The sequence below is a fragment of the Oncorhynchus nerka genome, linkage group LG8 (assembly GCF_034236695.1).
Source record: "Oncorhynchus nerka isolate Pitt River linkage group LG8, Oner_Uvic_2.0, whole genome shotgun sequence".
In the NCBI taxonomy this organism is placed as follows: domain Eukaryota; kingdom Metazoa; phylum Chordata; class Actinopteri; order Salmoniformes; family Salmonidae; genus Oncorhynchus; species Oncorhynchus nerka.
In genome coordinates, this window is record NC_088403.1 from 48,704,032 (window position 1) to 48,722,369 (window position 18,338).

The 18,338-nt window shown below is 42.2% G+C and overlaps 1 protein-coding gene across 4 annotated transcripts in view; it reads right to left on the reverse strand.

Annotated features, from left to right (window-relative positions):
- The window catches only part of fxr2 (FMR1 autosomal homolog 2), a 33,123-nt gene extending 23,081 nt beyond the window's left edge, over positions 1-10,042 (reverse strand). For 2 of the 4 annotated variants that reach the window (XM_065021866.1, XM_065021864.1), the window contains exons 1-5: positions 9,373-10,042; positions 6,634-6,686; positions 3,487-3,580; positions 2,465-2,536; positions 238-386 (exon numbers count right to left, since the gene is read on the reverse strand). In XM_065021866.1, the coding sequence (XP_064877938.1) occupies positions 238-386; positions 2,465-2,536; positions 3,487-3,580; positions 6,634-6,686; positions 9,373-9,423 (419 nt within the window). In that variant the 5' untranslated portion in view covers positions 9,424-10,042. Of the gene's footprint in view, positions 1-237; positions 387-2,449; positions 2,537-3,486; positions 3,581-6,633; positions 6,687-9,372 lie in introns of all 4 variants that reach the window. The other 2 variants (XM_065021865.1, XM_065021863.1) reach the window with 1 other exon arrangement.
- Positions 10,043-18,338: the final 8,296 nt, after the last annotated feature.

An 18,338-nucleotide genomic window follows, 5' to 3' on the forward strand; every position in this document is an offset into this window, starting at 1 on the left:
TAACTGTCTAAACAAGAAACCCTTCACAAATAGCACCCTATTCCCTACATAGTGCACCACGTTACGGAAGTAGCCTTTCAATAAATAGGGAGCCATTTCAGGTGCAGCCAATGTACTCCAATGACTAGTGGAGTAACATGTTGCCTCTGGTTGTTCAATCTGAGTACAGTACTACAGTGCCGCCCCAGTGGTGAGGATGGTGTAGTGCACTGCCGGGGTCAGAGGTCAAACACTCACATGTTCCGTAGGTCTTCTGGGATGGTGATGGGGACCTTGTGGAAGGAGTTTCGGGAGGAAGGGCTGTTGGGGTTGACGGGCCGGATGCGTTCGTGCGTGACGATCTCGTTGTATGTGGCGTCGCACGCTGCGTACTCGATAACGTAGAACTAAAGGGTTCAAATAGAGAGACAAAGGTTCTCAGAGATGGCGAAATTGCAAGAGAAAGAAAATATTTAATGAATAGAAATAGACTCAGATTAATGTAAATATAGGTAAAATAACAAGGATCATTAAAAAAAACTATATTTTACACAGAGCTCCACCATAAACCTTTATTAATAAACAACGTTTCAATCCTGCAAGGATCTTCGTCAGATCATTTCAAATAACAAGGGTTTTCAGAGATTGAGAAATGGCAAGAGAAATAATGTGTGCCGAATAATAATAATGGGGACTATAGTGTGTTAGGCTAGATGAGGTACTTCTACCAAACTACCTAGGGAGCAAAAACAATCAAACAGCCCAAAAGACGTAAATTATTCATTCCACACAAGACAACTTACATTGAATATTCATTGCGCTTTGGGTCAAGGTTAATCAGAAATGGCACTTCTCTTTAAAAAAGTAATTCAGCTAAGGTTTTATTCATGTGATAAATTAACCAATAGTCATTTTCTTAGTCCCTTCTGACAGAGCGAGGAAAGAGCGAGAGAGATGGAACTCCACGCAAAGCACACAAAGCTGACATTCCAAACCTTTATCACTGATCAAAAGTGTGGTCAAATCCAGCATCAAGCCTCACTAACGCCGTCCCGCATGCTTCCCATTCGAAACCGTTTGTGCATATATTATGACGACAATGTGGCGTTTCTGTTCGTTTTGGTCACCGGCAAGGTTTTTTGGGGAACTGCTAATAATACTAGGTAAATTTCATATTCACAAATGCAAATGGTCTAATTCAAAACCAAACTTTATTCACTTTATAAACGAACTTAAACAATATGGCACTACTTTAACTAAAATGAAAAACAGAAACATTTTTCTCAAGCCAAGCGGAAGTTCGGAGCCAAAGTCCACACTCCATTGGTCATTAGTAAGGGATTCTTCAATTAAGTGTTTGTTGTCATTCAACGATACTCGTTTTCATGCACATTGACAAATAGGCTACAGCGCCAAACATCTTGGACGCAAAATTGCACGACTTAGATCCCCTCTGCAAAATTATAAAAATGTACAACAGATTTCTTAAATCATCTAAGATCAATTCTGAAAACTTTGAAGAAGCATAGACTGGCTACGGCTTCTTAAGACGAACAAACAGTTTAATTGCCGCCTTCTCGTTTTCCAAGCAAAGGTTGTTTTTTTTTTAAAGAATGCGAGTGCACTCGTTCTGTTGGCCTAGCCGAGTTCGGTACAGCGTCAGCCAAACTGAAGCATGCGGAAGCCTTAACACCCCCTCAGTCACATTCTACTGACCCAGGATCAGTCTGCCTGTCTGGAAGACAAAGTGGTTGCATCCCAATTTTATTTATTTATATATATATATATATTTTTTACATTTAAAAAAAATAAAAAATGTAAGTGTCTTTTGGGACTCTTTTGGGAATTTAGCGACTAACATTAAACACTATTCCCTAAATCAACCCTTGGCCGCTACTCAATAGCCAAGCCAGAAGATCTTAGAGGATAGGTATATAATAATATAAAACATTTTTTTTAAGGTAGTTGCTTCAGTTTTCCTTCTCAAAGACTAAGTGGGATCTACAGAAGTGCTAGGGGTCAATAAGGAATGTAGAATCTGTGTGTAGTCTAGGTGACCCTACAGTACGTGACTGCCTGCTTTAAACAAGCTATGTGCTTCCTGCTGCATTAGTTATCCCAATTAGCCTACATTAGAGTGCTGTGTGTGGGTCTATACAAGGGATGACTGAGGGGTATCCCGTAGTGGACGGAGCGTGTGTGTAAAACGCTGATGCACCACACAACATGCACATGACATTGCACAAATGACTACTTGGACTGATCAAGAAAATTAAAAAAGGGGACTATTTAGCAACAATACACCAAAGTCTTGGTTGAGATACGGGGATGTTCATCACCTCTTCACACAAGAGAGTGAGACCCGACCATGTTGCATGCAAGCACACAGAATTGTTTTTAAAATCACACGCACAGTGCCCCCCCCTACCGACCCCATGCCGGCCCCAACGTGCACCCGACCCTAACTCACCAGTCCCTGACTCACCTCTCCCTTCATCATTCTCACCCGGGCCAGCCACCAGCCACATGGCTCCTGCTCATTGGCCCTCGAGTACACCTGTTGGAGGGGTAGACAGGACATGATTATAAAGGGACATACAGGTGTTTATACCTGCTCGGGTTGCAAAATTCCAGTAACTCGCAGGTTTTACTGAAATTCTGGATTCCCTGATCATTTCATCCTGCTTAGGGATGCCCCAGAGCAATGATACCAGAACAATTACAAGAAGAGGGGAAACTTTCTGAAATCTACCATGTAACATTAACCAAACAGGTCAGGCAAAATATTTAGTAAAGTGATTTTGTAATGATATGATAAACAGTGAGATTGAGTGTCTCTCCATGGCGATGATGATTAGAGTGCTGCTGTGCTGAAGAATGGAATCCTAGCTGGCTAATCATGTCTAAATTGGACTGTGGTTAATCCGTCTCCACATCGCTCTGCCGCAGTGAACAGGACTCTGGGTAATCTCTGGACTGGCTGGGACCCGGGCTCATGGGTAGTAATCTCCAGCTATGAATGGAATCACGACGGAGGAAGCAAACTAAACCACTGATAGCGATATGGATTAATGTGTGGTATGGAATGCTTTATGACATCACATGTGGGTAGGGTCAGTGCTATCCGGGATCCTTGAGACATCCCTACCCTTACTTAAACTTAACCATTTTAAAAATGTTAACTGTAATGCGGTAGGGACATCCCAAGTATCCGAATAGCACGGAACGTGTGGGCAATGGACTAAACAGGAGGTAGAAACCAACCAAGGAAGGAGTTTCCACTGTTTTTCTGGTCAGGTCACACAGTGAGGAAAAACTCCTTGCCCTCAAAAAATAATGAGGGGAATTAAGTTGCAAAATTCCAGAAACATTCCCAAAATTCCCAGGTATTCTCAGAAATCCCAGGTGGAAGATTCCTGGAATGTTTCTGGAATCTGTTTTGCAACCCTAGTGGGAGATAGTGGGATCTGGAGAATTTGGGGACATAACATGAGCGGGCAGACGTACCTCCACCTCCTCTCCCTCACCGATGTCCTTGTGGTAGTCGGCTGGGGGCGGCAGCCGAACGTCACTGAAGGGCAGCTGTCTCTCTGGTTGCCAGCTTTTTTTTTGGGGGGGGAGAGATGGCAGCGAGGTGGAGAGAGCGAGGGAGACAGATGGGGAAAGGGGAAACAAACACCTTTCAGTTACAACAGTGGGAGGAACATCAGCTGACCCCCCCTCTTCCGGTCATGTGATTTATGAAAGTTCACCTCCTGTCCAACACTTTATATTACATTGACAGACATCGCCACACCAGTTCGTTCCAGAATAAAGTCTGGGTGTGTGATAGATCAGGCTGATGGAGGAGCTATAGGACGAGCTCATCGCAATGGCTGGAATGATACCAAACAAACACATGGAAACAATGTGTTTGTTCCATTGATTCCATTCCAGCCATTACAATGAGCAAGTCCTCCTATAGCTCCTTCCACCAGCCGCCTCTGGTGTGTGCGCATGTGTAGCAGAAACTTCCCGGGAACACAGACCCTAATGAAAGTACCATAAAGAAACAGGAGCGAGACCCAAAAGCGTGTCAACCCCGAACATAACTAAAACTTAATATTCATTCTGCCTGAAGCAGTGTTCTCTAGCTGACAGACAAATCACTTGGTGACAGGCAGTCAGTGGGGGCCAGGAAGTGAGATGAATGAGTGTTTACAAGGGGAAAGCCATAAACCTAATAGAGTTACTGGATTACATATGGTAATGATCCTAAGACACCACCTATAATGTACATTAGATCATTTATCTACAGGAAGACTGTGGGTGAGAATCAAGCATCATATAAAACTAGGATATCCGGTAGGTAGTAGCGTGTCCTTTTACATAACACACTCCAAATGAGAGCTCAGTCGAAAAACAGTTCAACCTACTGGCTTCAGATTCACAGAAAGATATTTATGTCAAATGTGAGGGGGTTCATCATAGTTGTATTTAGGGATGAAACGGTTACCGTTTTCACAACAAAAAAAATCCTGACGGTCAGCATTACCGTTTCAATTTTTAATCATTAAAACCATGTTTGATTAGCGAGGTTTGAAAAACTCACGGTAAAAACGGTCCAGCATCAACCAAAGTTAGCAACAGTCCGCCATGTTTTGTGTGAAAACATGGAGGAAGGCAGTGACAGGACCAAATCTGAAGTGTGGTCGTATTGTGGGTTTTATAAGCGTGCTGAGGGAAACTGAAATCGAAGATGGTTCCCAGTCTACAGAACATGCTAAATAAATACGTTTTTATTAATAAAATAAATAGCTGCGAAAAGGGGGCAACACTTCAAATCTCTTGAGTCATTTTCATGACCACCACCTAATACTTTATAGCGAATGCAAGGTAATTGAACTTTTAGCTCAATGCATGATGTGGGGACTTTGGAAAGGGGGAAAATGTTATGGTTTGTCTGTAACTTACTAATAGCTTGTCTATAATGTAAATTGAAGCTTTCAGTGTTACCTACTCCTGTAAAAACACTACACGTTCTGCTGCTGTATGTGTGTCTGCAGACTATTTGCCCATTGCACACGATAACACGTTATGTAGTTCGGTCACCCTACCTAACATATTTTGTTCATTTAATATCTGGCAGACGTCGACTTGGTTTTAAAGTGTTCCAACAGGAAAAACACTAGACTCCTGTATTTATGTCAATTGTTGGGCTCATTGCAATTTGGTGTTGTTATTTTAAATGTCAACACTGCACATTGGATGTGTTTACATATGGTTGTAATGTTCTCACATGCACATTGGATGTGTTTACATATGGTTGTAATGTTCTCACATGCACATTGGATGTGTTTACATATGGTTGTAATGTTCTCACATGCACATTGGATGTGTTTACATATGGTTGTAATGTTCTCACATGCACATTGGATGTGTTTACATATGGTTGTAATGTTCTCACATGCACATTGGATGTGTTTACATATGGTTGTAATGTTCTCACATGCACATTGGATGTGTTTACATATGGTTGTAATGTTCTCACATGCACATTGGATGTGTTTACATATGGTTGTAATGTTCTCACATGCACATTGCTATACCTGTGTTGTTTTTATATGCACATTTGATTTGCTTACTTTTTTATTTTACCTTTATTTAACCAGACAAGTCAGTTAAGAACAACTTCTTATTTTCAATGGCGGCCTAGGAACAGTGGGTTAACTGCCTTGTTCAGGGGCAGAACGACATTTTTACCTTGTCAGCTCTGGGATTTGATCTTGCAACCTTCCGGTTACTTGTCCTACGCTCTAAACACTAGGCTACCCTGCCGCCCCAACTTAAGGTTGTGTTCATTAAAAATCTGCACTTGGGAAACGTCTACCTCTCATGGCCACATGGTGCCATCTTTAAAGTTATTATTTTAATGTTTACGCACAAAAAAAGTGCATAGTGATTCTAATTTGAATGGATGTCTTTCAATATTGTCACTATAATCGTGATATGAAATTGAAACACCGTTTCATCTCTAGTTGTAATATAGGCTAGCTAGCCAATATAATGTAAAGGTCAACCCTATTTTGAAATCAGTGGTTCAAATATGAAGGAGAATGGTGTCAAGGAGCAGTAGCCAGCAGTCTCATAGAAAGCATGGCTTTTCATTCATTCGCGTAGTATCTCACAACCAGCTACTCCTACACTTCCACAAGGCAAGAGGACAGGAGGGAGGGAGGTTGTTGGAACGGCAGAGCCATCCCAAGAATGGCAGGGGCCACTGTCCAGCCCCCCTGCCTGCATACCATAGGGAACTATATTTAGCAGGGGACTATATTTATTTACAGAGTCAACTAGAGAAAGAGGAACAGGGGGTAGGAGGAAGGTGGCTAGTGAGATGGGATGGAACAGGACAGGGGGATATGAGTTCCAGAAAGAAGGGGGGGGGGGACTATAAAGGTTTTGTGGACAGCTGTGTCCGGACCACAGGTGGTTCTGAAACGGGGATTTCAGGACAGTAAAACTAGGCCAAAGAACTGGGGGAGAGTGATGACTTGAGCAGAGTGGCTAGACTGGTGATAGTGTGCAACTCGGACAGATCTTCCATGAGTCAGTAACCACACAAGCAGAGGGTCAACTCTACACGTTATGTCACGAGAGAGAATGAAAACTTACTTGTTTTCGAATACTATTGTGAGAGAGTCTTCGTGGACATCTTTGATGAACCCCTGAAAAAGAAGAGAGAAACCCCAACGTTATGTTAGGCAAACGTCTACGCCACTGACTGGTGGGAGGGCAGAGGGACTAATGGGTAGACTCATAACCCATGAAAGAACTATGACTGTTACTGAAAAGACTGTGTAGCCATCTTGGGGACAGGGAAATATAACTGAAACTCTCTGGATGTGTGAGAGCTCTGGGGAAGTGGCAAAAAAACAGAATTATCTTGACAGCAGTAGACAGTCCTGCTGTGCTGGACATCTCTTATTTCAATGTAATAAATGTGGCTTTGCGTGTTGTCAGAGGGTAAAAACAGGTCTGACTACATGGGTATCAAAAGCGCACACGACCGTGCCCACTGGAGAAAGTAATGCGATACCATATCCTTGATCAACAACCATTACGAGACCCCCTCGCCCAAATCTGTTCCTCATCCATCAGTCAGCCATTAACAGATCTATCACAGTGGCATAAACTCTCCATCAGGGTGGGAGTAGAGCGGAGACATGGGGGGGGTTGCCACGGTGCTCAGTGTTACACTGCCTTATATGGAGCCGATGTCGCTGGCAGTGGCACTAGGGCCTGAGAGGGAGTGTCAGAGCTGAGGTGAGGGAGTTTCACCTGCTGGAAATGAAAGAGCCGGCACTTCCCAAGAAAACCTGCTTAGATTTCAGGAGGCAGTCTGAGCGAGCATTAGGCTATGTATGAAAGCCCTTAGCATTAGATTCCCTCATATTACACAATCTCACAGTAACTTCACAGCTCTGCTGCCACTTTCTCAGGCCCCAGAGAGATGGCAAAATAGCCAGATGGAAGCCAGATTGAACTGCAATGTCACAACACAAACAGCCACCATTTGTGTCGCTGTCATGCAAAACTGCAGGCATGGGCACAGACTGGATAGGTAGTACCTACCACAGAGGAAAAACACTGTCCTGATAGCTGCTGTGTTGGAAGAAAGGAGGTAGGCCTAATAGCTATATTCCATTACAGGGCCTACTGAAGTAGCCACGTGTTGTGTGATGTAGTGAACAGTGTTCCATTCTACTATCAGGTCAAGCGAGCCATTTGGCATGGCAGTCGTGGTCACATGACCCCGGGAGAGCACAGAGGTTAGAGTGGTCATTCACGGCCGTACAGTGATGTCACTCCTTCTCCGGCCATGTGCTGTTCCAGGAGGACTAGAACTCCCCACATGCCCAAAGAGGGTCTCCTCTGGGGGTGCCAGGTCTGCGTAGAGTGGGGGTGCCAGGTCTACACCCCTGACATTACTGGTACAGCAGGATATTCCTTTTGGCATCTGTGTATGGGTTACTGTAACTGTGCAGAAAGGGCAGCGCTGAAGGGGATTGTAGTTTGTGTGTGTTACGCGTGTGCAAGACATCAGGCATGTCGTCTTCACCTAAATTATCCAACCAATCTGGTTCCTCTGGAAATCATAATCACACCTTTAGAATACACATGGAGAACTTGTTCTCAACTAGCTTACCTGGTTAAAAAGGTGAAATATAAATAAATAAAATCTGAACAAGAGTGAGGAGAGAAATAAGTGTGAATGGCCAGAGTGCAAAACTGTCAGCCAGTAAACAGAACAGGTGAGAGGGAGAGGAGTGTAAAAATAGTCTAAACCACGAGTCAATGAGAGGGGAGAGTGGAGCTAGAGAAGAGACCGGAAAAAGTGAGGAAACAAATGAGACGGGGCTAAACGAAAGAGGTAGTGAATGACATAATGGAAAGAGGGATAGGAAGAGAGCATGGAAAGGGGGAGGACTATGGTGTTGACTGACTGGCGGAGTGTTGAGATTAGGATAATCTGTTCTACCAACACCTGATTCAGTCCCTCAGTCATTGTCAGCCCTGGGCCATTCAACCCATAGCAAATCACTAGGGCCTATTCAACTGTCTGCCAGTACACACACACACTCTTACACTACAGCAACCATTTGGCACAGACATTGAATGAAGTAATTTGACTCAATTTGAGGAGTCACTAAATAAAATGACTGAAATCGTTGATTTCCCCTTGTTGTGTCACGTATGGTTATTAAGCCATTGTGGTGTGATGATTTTTTTGGAAACAGTCATGTGACTGACTGCCTGACAAACTAAGTAAGTCATTTGATTCACTGAAATAATGAAGGCTGACTCAGCCCACTCCTTGGAAAGAGAATTGAAGGGGGGGGGGTTATTGCTCGGGATAAACCGGGAGAGCAAACAAACAGATCGATATTTCATTAGGTATCACCATTTCAGATGTGGCATCATTCTCCAACCCACATTCTCGCCCATTTGAGAGGTTAGTTAGCAACTCCAACCAAAGAAAGGAGTGCCCGGGAAGATAGGTTAGGTGATGCCAGACTAGGTAGCTAACTGGCTAACGTTAGCTAACTGAACAGCCCAAACAAAAAACATACTTAAGACATTTGGAATTTAGCTAACAAAAACAGGCCACGACAAGCGTTCACCACTATGGCAAACCCTGACGAAGTAGAAATCTATGAATAGCGACCTTATCATTTGATGTTGGGCCTACTCAATGAATGATGCGACCAGAATCTGCCAACTAACAACTAAGATGAACTCACTACCTAGCTAGCTACTCTAGTTAAAACAAAACAATGTCGACTGATTCATATTTGTGGTTGTTTAACGTTAACGCATGACTAACCTAATTACACCGGTCATTTCCTTTACCTTGTAGAAGGCCCCGTTCGAGCCGCGAACCTCCACCGCCAACCCGTCCATAGTAGTCGGTAGGTCCCCACGGCTAGTCTTTTCTGAAGCCGCTACGACTCCGTGCGGTTCCGGTACCACCCCCAGCTTCCCTGCCGCTGGCCCGTCGCCGCTCTCCAACCGTTTGTGGATTTCCAGTGTTTCGGGTGGTGGAGGGAGAGGGGTGAAGGGGCTAGGGAGTTGGGTGTTGATGGGATCAACAGATACCGTTAGGTAGATACCGTCTCCAGCGGTCAACTTGACGTTTGCTCACACTAGTTAGCAAACTATCGATAGCTTTGTTAGTTGGCGTGCAACGGCACAATCAAGGTGCTGTCCTGCGTTGAGACGGGGACCGCCGCGGTCAAATTGCAATGTGCTTCAAAGCTAGTAAACTAATGATGTTAGCTATCGCTAATTACCTAAGTTAGCTATCACCAACACCTTGATTCCGTCACTTGCGGGGATGTTAAAACAGGCATACAAAGGCAGCAGTCGATGTAATGTTTTTGTATAAAGTCGTCAAAGGGATTCCTTTATTTTATATTGAAGTACAATTTTGCTAGGAAGACTCCTCCCGATAAAAACGTATGTGGTGCACTATCGCCCGGCAACTCCTTTTACTCCAACCGCCCGTCCCCTCAAACGCACGCCGAGTTACGGATTGACCTCGAAAATCCCACCCCTCTTGAAAGATCCACCCAAAACGACATCCTGAATGATCATTGGTCAAAATAATCGTCAATCAACTCTAGGTGTGTTTTTATTGGTTCAATAGTTAGAGGTTGGTCAGTGTATTATCCAATAAATGAACCAAATATCATTTTTTGTCATATCCATTGGAGATGATTCCTATCAATTATGTTGGCCAAATTAACTTGCTCTTATGCTGCGTTCGTAACCAAGTGGGAATTTACCACATAAACTGAGAACTCCACTTGAACTGGCCTCCAACTCATAATAACCACTAGGCTACCTGCGGCCCCAGTTAGATGCATTTACGTGCTTTGAACTCATTGAGAAACACTGATTGGCTAATAGCAAACAAACGGTGTCAACCATACACTAAAAGTACAGCAATCATGCTAGGAAACAAATTATAGTGTTCAAAAACCATATTAAGAGATTGCTTTTTATAAATAATGTTTTGTTGTTGCATTTAACTGCTGATAATGCTGTCATCGTGGTAATTTCCTTAGTAGGTGGCGTCAGAGGACAGAATGTGGGAGAAGTGGGAGCTCAGGATGATACATTTGTTTCCTACTGGTTAGAGCGTTGGGCCAGTAACCGAAAGGTTGCTGGATTGAATCCCCGAGTTGACAAGGTAAAGATCTGTCCCTCTGCCCCGGAACAAGGCAGTTAACCCACTGTTCCCCAATAGGCTGTCGTTGTAAATAAAATAAAATGTCTTAACTGATTTGCTTAGTTAAATAAAGGTATAAAAATAAAAAATACATTCAGATTTACTACTTCACAATTGGAAATTACCACCTACCTACGTGGTTATGAACATAGCATTATGGCTAGCCAATTTTGTGGACAACTACATGCCACCATTAGTCTATGGGTGGTCTGCAGTTTCTCAGTGAAATGTTATTGAATGAAATATGCAATAAATCGGTATGACACTTCTTACTGCTCTAAAATCTATTTGGTGGAAAAACAAAATTTTGACTGATTTCACTTTTCTATGCATTATTAGAATATCAGGTATAATTCAGTTAGGAAATGCAGGTATTTATATACATTTTGTAACATGTAAAATCATTTAAATTTCTAGTCCTAGTTGAAGAAATAAAAACAAAAGCTTGTAACCACAGATTCCTCCTATTCTACCCTGGTTGGTCGTTATGAAAGGACCAACCTTACAAAAACCCTATCTGAGGGACCATGGATGGCCATGACAAGAATAAGGGTTTCTTAAGCACAATGTTATGGTGTGTCTGTGATAAAGTGCTGCTTTGCTTTCTTGACATCATAATAGACCAAACAAGTCCTACAGGCCCTAGTTTTATCATACCTGGACTAGTGCCCAGTTATATGGTCAAGTGCTGCAAAGAGGGACATAGGCAAATTACAGTTGGCCCAGAACAAAGCAGCAACATCTGGCCCTTATATGTACTCGGAGTGCTAATATCAATAACATGCATATCAATCTCTCCTGGCTCAAAGTAGAGGAAAGATTGACTGCATCACTACTGGTCTTTGTGAGAGGTATTGACGTGTTAAAAGTACATAACTGTCTGTTCAATCGGCTAACACACCTCAGACACTCATACATACCACACAAGACATGCCACCAGAGGTCTCTTCACAGTCCCCAAGTCCAGAACAGATGCTAGATTACACACAGTACTATACAGAGCCATGACTACATGGATCTCTCTTCCACCTCAAGTAACTCAAGCTAGCATTAAAATCAGATTAAAAAACCCCAGATAAAACAACACCTCATTGCACGACGCAGACTTTGAAGAGACACACACTCTAAAACTCACACTCTACACACACCCACGCACTATTCTTAGTAATGAAATGTAGTATTGTAATATTGTAATGTAACAATGGAGCAATGTCAATTTGTATAATGCGCAATGTTTTGTATGATCTAATGTTGTATCTCTGTTTGGACCCCAGGAAGAGTACCTGCTGCCTTGGCAACAGCTAAAAATACAAAATACTAATTATGGACCAGGGCCTGTATTCAAAAAGCATCTCACTGTAGTAGTGCTGATCTAGGATCAGGTCCCCCTCTGCCCATATTATATTATTCATTATAATCTCAAAGATCAGCACTCCTAGTCTGAGTTACTTAAGATGACATTAAGGGATAGGAAGTACTAGGGGGAAGGCTCGTCCGGCCTGAGGGGCAAGCTGTGGTAACCGAACATGAGGGGTCACAGGTCAAAAAGAGTGACAGCTATAACAACTTTGTCACATGGGTCTGACAGACCTATGATTAAATACATCCTTTGGTTGAAAAAGAGCAAGTATGGAGATGTCATTGCATTTGCTTTGCTCCATGCAGGAGGAAGACAGGTCCCACTGGGCACATGTCATTTTACCATGTAAATGTGGGTAATATTTGGCGAGAGATTTCAACCTTTATTCACCCACTCAAAAAGACAGTCTGAAGTTTATTGAATTCTCAATGTGTTATTACTATGGAAAAACAATGTGTGCTTTTTGGTTAAGTTGCCATCTAAATGTGTTATCACTGTGCTTTCAACCATTTAAAAGCTTAAAATCACAACAAAGTTCAAATGGGAATAGCATGTCAGATATTTTATATTTATACAACAACTTAATGTGTTATCACTGTGCTTCATCTAATATCACAACTAAATGACCTGGATTATAGTTGAGATTACATTAAAAGTACACAGCGCAAGTGATCAATGCTGTTCAAGATTCTGATGGATTATTATAGCAATTGTGAACATCTCCACAGACCTGCGACCTTTGTATGCTATCTTGAACATGCATGCTTTCTATGATTACATAAGAAGACATTTATAGTTACAGTAAACAAACCTCAAAATATGGCTATGGACATGTTACTAATTTCAAGGTTGAATAAATACAGTTACATTCGTTTGTAAGGTAGCCTTAACTTTAGGCTATTTACTGTTTTACAAAAGCATTAATGAATTGTGCTTGGTTGACAACGCAGACAAACATCAACATTTAAAGGATATCTAATACTTGAATAGTTTCATCTGAGCCACTGGCTTAATTCTATTCTTGAACTTTTATTTTTGGTTTAGATGGAGACGTGAAGCCAACATATAATTTGTGAACTTGTCAACACTTTAGTAGGCTATTTACTGTAAAAGTGTAATTGAATTGTGTTTGGTTTTCAACGTTTGAAGAAGATGTATCTTTTGTGCCACTGATTTAGTCTGGCTTTAATTCCAGTTTGTCTGCAATTTAATAATTGATATGTTGGATTCACGTCTCCATCTCAACCAAGAATCAAAGTTAAAGAACACGACTAAATAAAATTAAACTTTACTTAAAGTGCATTTAACGTTTGATTAGATTCAATTATTTGTTTATTTAGATTTTTGGTTGAGATGGAGACATGAATCCAACATATAAATAATTCATTTGTAGACAAACTAAAGCCAGACTAAATCTGTCACGTTCTGACCATAGGTCTTGTGTGTTTTCCTTGTTTTAGTGTTGGTCAGGACGTGAGCTGGGTGGGCATTCTATGTTGTGTGTCTAGTTTGTCTATTTCTATGTTTGGCCTGATATGGTTCTCAATCAGAGGCAGGTGTTAGTCATTGTCCCTGATTGGGAACCATATATAGGTAGCCTGTTTTGTGTTGGGTTTTGGGGGGGGTGGATGTTTCCTGTCTTTGTGTTCTCTGCACAAAATAGGACTATTTTGGGGTTTGCCATGTTTATTGTTTTGTAGTGTGTTCATGGTTGATTTCCTCTTATTAAAGAGCCAATGACACTTACCACGCTGCGCATTGGTCCTCCGATCCTTCTCTCCTCTCCTCTTCAGACGAGGGGGAGGAGAACCCTTACAAAGTCAGTGGCACAGATGGAATTACCCAAGCAGAAGATCACCTATAAATGTTGACATTTGGTTGCATTGAAAAGCAAACACTTAAAAATCCAGTCGGGTTATAAATTAATAATTGATATGTTGGTGTCATGCCCTGACCTGAGTATTCTTTGTTTTCTTTATATATTTTGGTTAGGTCAGGGTGCGACGAGGGTGGTATGTGTTTTTGTCTCATCTAGGGTTTTGTACTGTCTAGGGTTTTTGTAGGTTTATGGGGTTAACCATCTAGGTGTTTATGTAGGTCTGTGGTTGCCTAGATTGGTTCTCAATTAGAGGCAGGTGTTTATCGTTGTCTCTGATTGGGAACCATATTTAGGCAGCCATCTTCTTTGGGTATTTTGTGGGTTATTGTCTATGTTATACGTTAGTGCAGTGGTTCGTTAGCAGTCATGGTCGTCTTATCGTTTTGTTTAAGTGTTCTTTGTTCTTCCATAAAGAATGTATTCACACCGCTGTGCTTTGGTCCCCTCCATATGACGACTGTGACAGTTGGATTCATGTCTCCATTTCATACAAAAATAAGCATATTTTATTCACGGTTTGTCTACGTTGAAAATTTGTTACAATGATCAAATCGTATTTGTCACACGTGCCGAAAACAACAGTGAAATGCTTACTTACAAGCCCTTAACCAACAATGCAGTTTTAAGAAAATACCCCCCAAAAAGTAAGAGATCAGAATAACAAATAAAGTGCAGCAGTAAATAACAATAGCAGTTGAAATGTCACCCTCAAAACAAAACAGATAACTTGATCAAATTCAATGTATTTCCTACATAGATTCCTCATCACGACATTGATTCAACCATTTTGTGTCCAGTGGTGTACTGCATGTCAAGTTCAGCCATTTCAGACATCAGCTCAGTCAACTAAAGGGGTCTGCTCTCAGATTTCCTCAATGCTTCTCCATGGTTGGTTGAGCAAGCTCAACAAGCATCCAATGATAGATTTGGGCCCATTTTACTCTTACAGTATGTAAGAGTATATTCCCATAGTATGATTGATAATTTAGTCATTCACATATAGGCTTAGAGAAAGCTTTTCTTAAACCCAAACACTTCATATAGCATGGGGCAAACTCCCCCTTCCCCCACCAATAGTCTCCACCCACAACCACATAAGGCATAATACCATATTGCTGATATTTGCTCAATCTCAGGGCGTAGGCTTGCTGCCATGGCTTTCAGACTCAGTAAATATTAGCAAATACATTAGTAAAGGGTGACATACACAGACAATAGTAAATGGGCTGCCCTTAATAGTAACGTAGTATGTAACAAGGCACTTTTGATCCCTCGCAATCACCTCCATATTAACACCTGACAGTCACCAAGTCAAGACCAGCACCGACCTCTCAATAGGTGGGTCATTTTTCCTTGTTAACTCTCTGATGTTGTTACATGGACTGTTCTTGCCATATACATATGACAGCAAAGACATTACTGTGTTACACACAATTGACACCGTGTGCTAGAAATCAAGATTGATTAACGATTCTGTGTTTGGTTTATGCCAAGGTGCCATTTCAGTTCATATAAATCTAGCACTTTGTGACATCTGCTGATGTAAAAAGGGCCTTATAAATACATTTGAATTCAATTGATTGATGTACAATAGTGTTTTGGCTGTTACAAGTTAATGTACAGTGTACAACAATGTCATGATTATGGTATTGGATCATAACCAGTGGAGGCTGCTGAGGGGAGGATGGCTCGTAATCATGTCTGGGACGGAGCAAATGGAATGGCATCAAACACATGGAAACCTTGTGTTGATGTACAGTATTTGATACCATTCCACTAATTCCGCTCCAGCCTTTACCACAAGCCGCCCTCCCCAATTAAGGTGCCACCAACCTCCTGTGATCACAACATCAAATCTAATAGCCTGCATGACACTCAAAAAGTGGTATTTTCCTTCTAGACATTTTGTGGTCTTAGCAGAGATGGCAGACGTTGGAGCAGTGGTCTCTTTGCCTGCTGTGAAGACATGGGCAGCTGTAAGAGCACAAACCTGTCTGTCTGTCTGTCTGCCTGCCTGCCTGCCTGCCTGTCTGTCTGTCTGTCTGTCTGTCTGTCTGTCTGTCTGTCTGTCTGTCTGTCTGTCTGTCTGTCTGTCTGTCTGTCTGTCTGTCTGTCATCTGTCTCTCTGAGGGACAGTCCTATCTCAATTCCATATTGAAATTAACTCAAATTATGATCATATAAGAAGCCTTCATCAGCACTATTTACTCTGTTGAACTATATATAACCTCATAAACACCCAATCCCTCCTACGGGATGCTGTGGCTCCTGGTGCTCCTGTTGTCTGTGGTGTCTCACGGACAGTGAGCTTGGCCAGTGTGCGTGTCTCCCCCTGCTGGACGTGTTCTACTGTGCCCCAGTCCCATCTGTTGCTCTATCTGTGAGTAGCTCAATGAGGGAGAGTTACCACATCCAGATATATACAACAGGTGTCATGACACCTACAGTCAAGTGTTTTTCATGACCAAGTCACCTGACCGGGAAAACCTCTAGTTAGCTCTAGTCCTAGTTTTAAATTCTGTCTCTGTATGACCGGCAGACAATTTTTAAAATTGGCCTACCCCGGCCAAACACTAACCCGGACGACGCTGGGCCAATTCTGCGCTGCCCTATTGGGTGGGTAGTGGACTGAATGTCATCACAACTGTCCATTACAGACAGGTCCCTGACCTGTTCCTGAATTTCTCTCTCTCTTCCCTATAGGGGTCAATGTGTGATAACTGCCTAGTGGTCACATTCTGCAGGCTCTGTGCCTCGTGTCAGACGTCTCGGGAGCTGAAGACACGTCGGAGTTTCACAAAGTCAAATTAATTTGGGTTATATGATTCATGGTGATTGTATTTAAACCAAAGTAGATTGTTTTGTACATCAGTTGGGGTCTCTATAAGTTACAATATCAGGTCCTAAACCTAATATGAAAGTACAGTACATCCTTGTAGCGGTGTTGGCTAATAGAGTCAAAATGTTTGCCTTGGGTTAAATTGAGCCAATGGCCGCCATACCCAATACAAATTATGATTACATTTTGTCAGTTTTATGCATAATATGCATAGTGTTTTTGCAATGTCATGCGTATAAACTCAAGTGCATTTTTATTCTTTCAGAGCAGACATCGTCATGCATCTCCCGTGTATACAAACACAAAACAACAAGGGGTCTGGCCCCTCTTGAGGTTATTGAGAGAGCAACCACGGTAGTGAGAGAAGGGAAGAAGTCCATTCTAGCAGCAGCAAGGGATGAAAAATAGACCGTGATGCTGAAGAGGTACATTGACAAAAAAAAAATGTACTGGTGCGAAAGATAGGCTATGATAGAGTAGCAGAGGCACTCAAGGTCTTATCTGATGACATTGGGTCTGAGTTCGCAAAATATATCAAGAATCTCACTGACCAGTTTCATGGTACTTTTTAAAATCTTTACTAAACGACAATGTTACTACTGTTTTTTAGTAAAGCCAGTGTGTCTGTGCATATGGATGACTCAGCAATATACACGTCAGCTACTACAGCAACTGAAATGACTGCAACACTTAACAAAGAGCTGCAGTTAGTTTCAGAATGGGTGGCAAGGAATAAGTGAGTCCTAAATATTTCAAAACTAAAAGCATTGTATTTGGGACAAATCATTCACTAAACTTCAACCAAACCCTGTAATGAATAATGTGAAAATTGAGCAAGTTGAGGTGACTAAACTGCTTGGAGTAACCCTGGAGTGTAAACGGTCATGGTCAAGACATATTGATTCAACAGTAACTAAGATGGGGATCTCTCCTGGCTCAAAGTATAGGAGAGATTGACTTCATCACTACTTGTATTTGTGAGAGGTATTGACATGTTGAATGCGCCGAGCTGTCTGTTTGAACTACTGGCACACAGCTCGGTGACCCATACATACACCACAAGACATGCAACAAGTGTCACGTTTTATAATGCTAGGAGACAAGTGCCGGAATACGTAATAGGGGGTTTTATTTTCCCTACCCAAACAAAAGAGCGAGGTGTAAACCTCTAAATAATGCACAGGACGAGACCTATAAATAAATGCACAATAACACGTTGCATGGAAGCCAGTACACCAGCACAGGTGCTCACAAGACCAACGGACATGGTAACAATAACCGACAAGGACAATGGGGAACAGAGGGCACATATATCCACATACTAATCAGTGGCAATGGGAACCAGGAGCTGGTGAATGGAATGAGCAGTAGTACCAGGGCGATCCGTGACAACAAGAGGTTTCTTCACAGTCCCCAAGTCCAGAACAGACTATGGGAGGCGCACAGTACTACATAGAGCCATGACTACATGGAACTCTATTCCACATCAAGTAACTCAAGCAAGCAG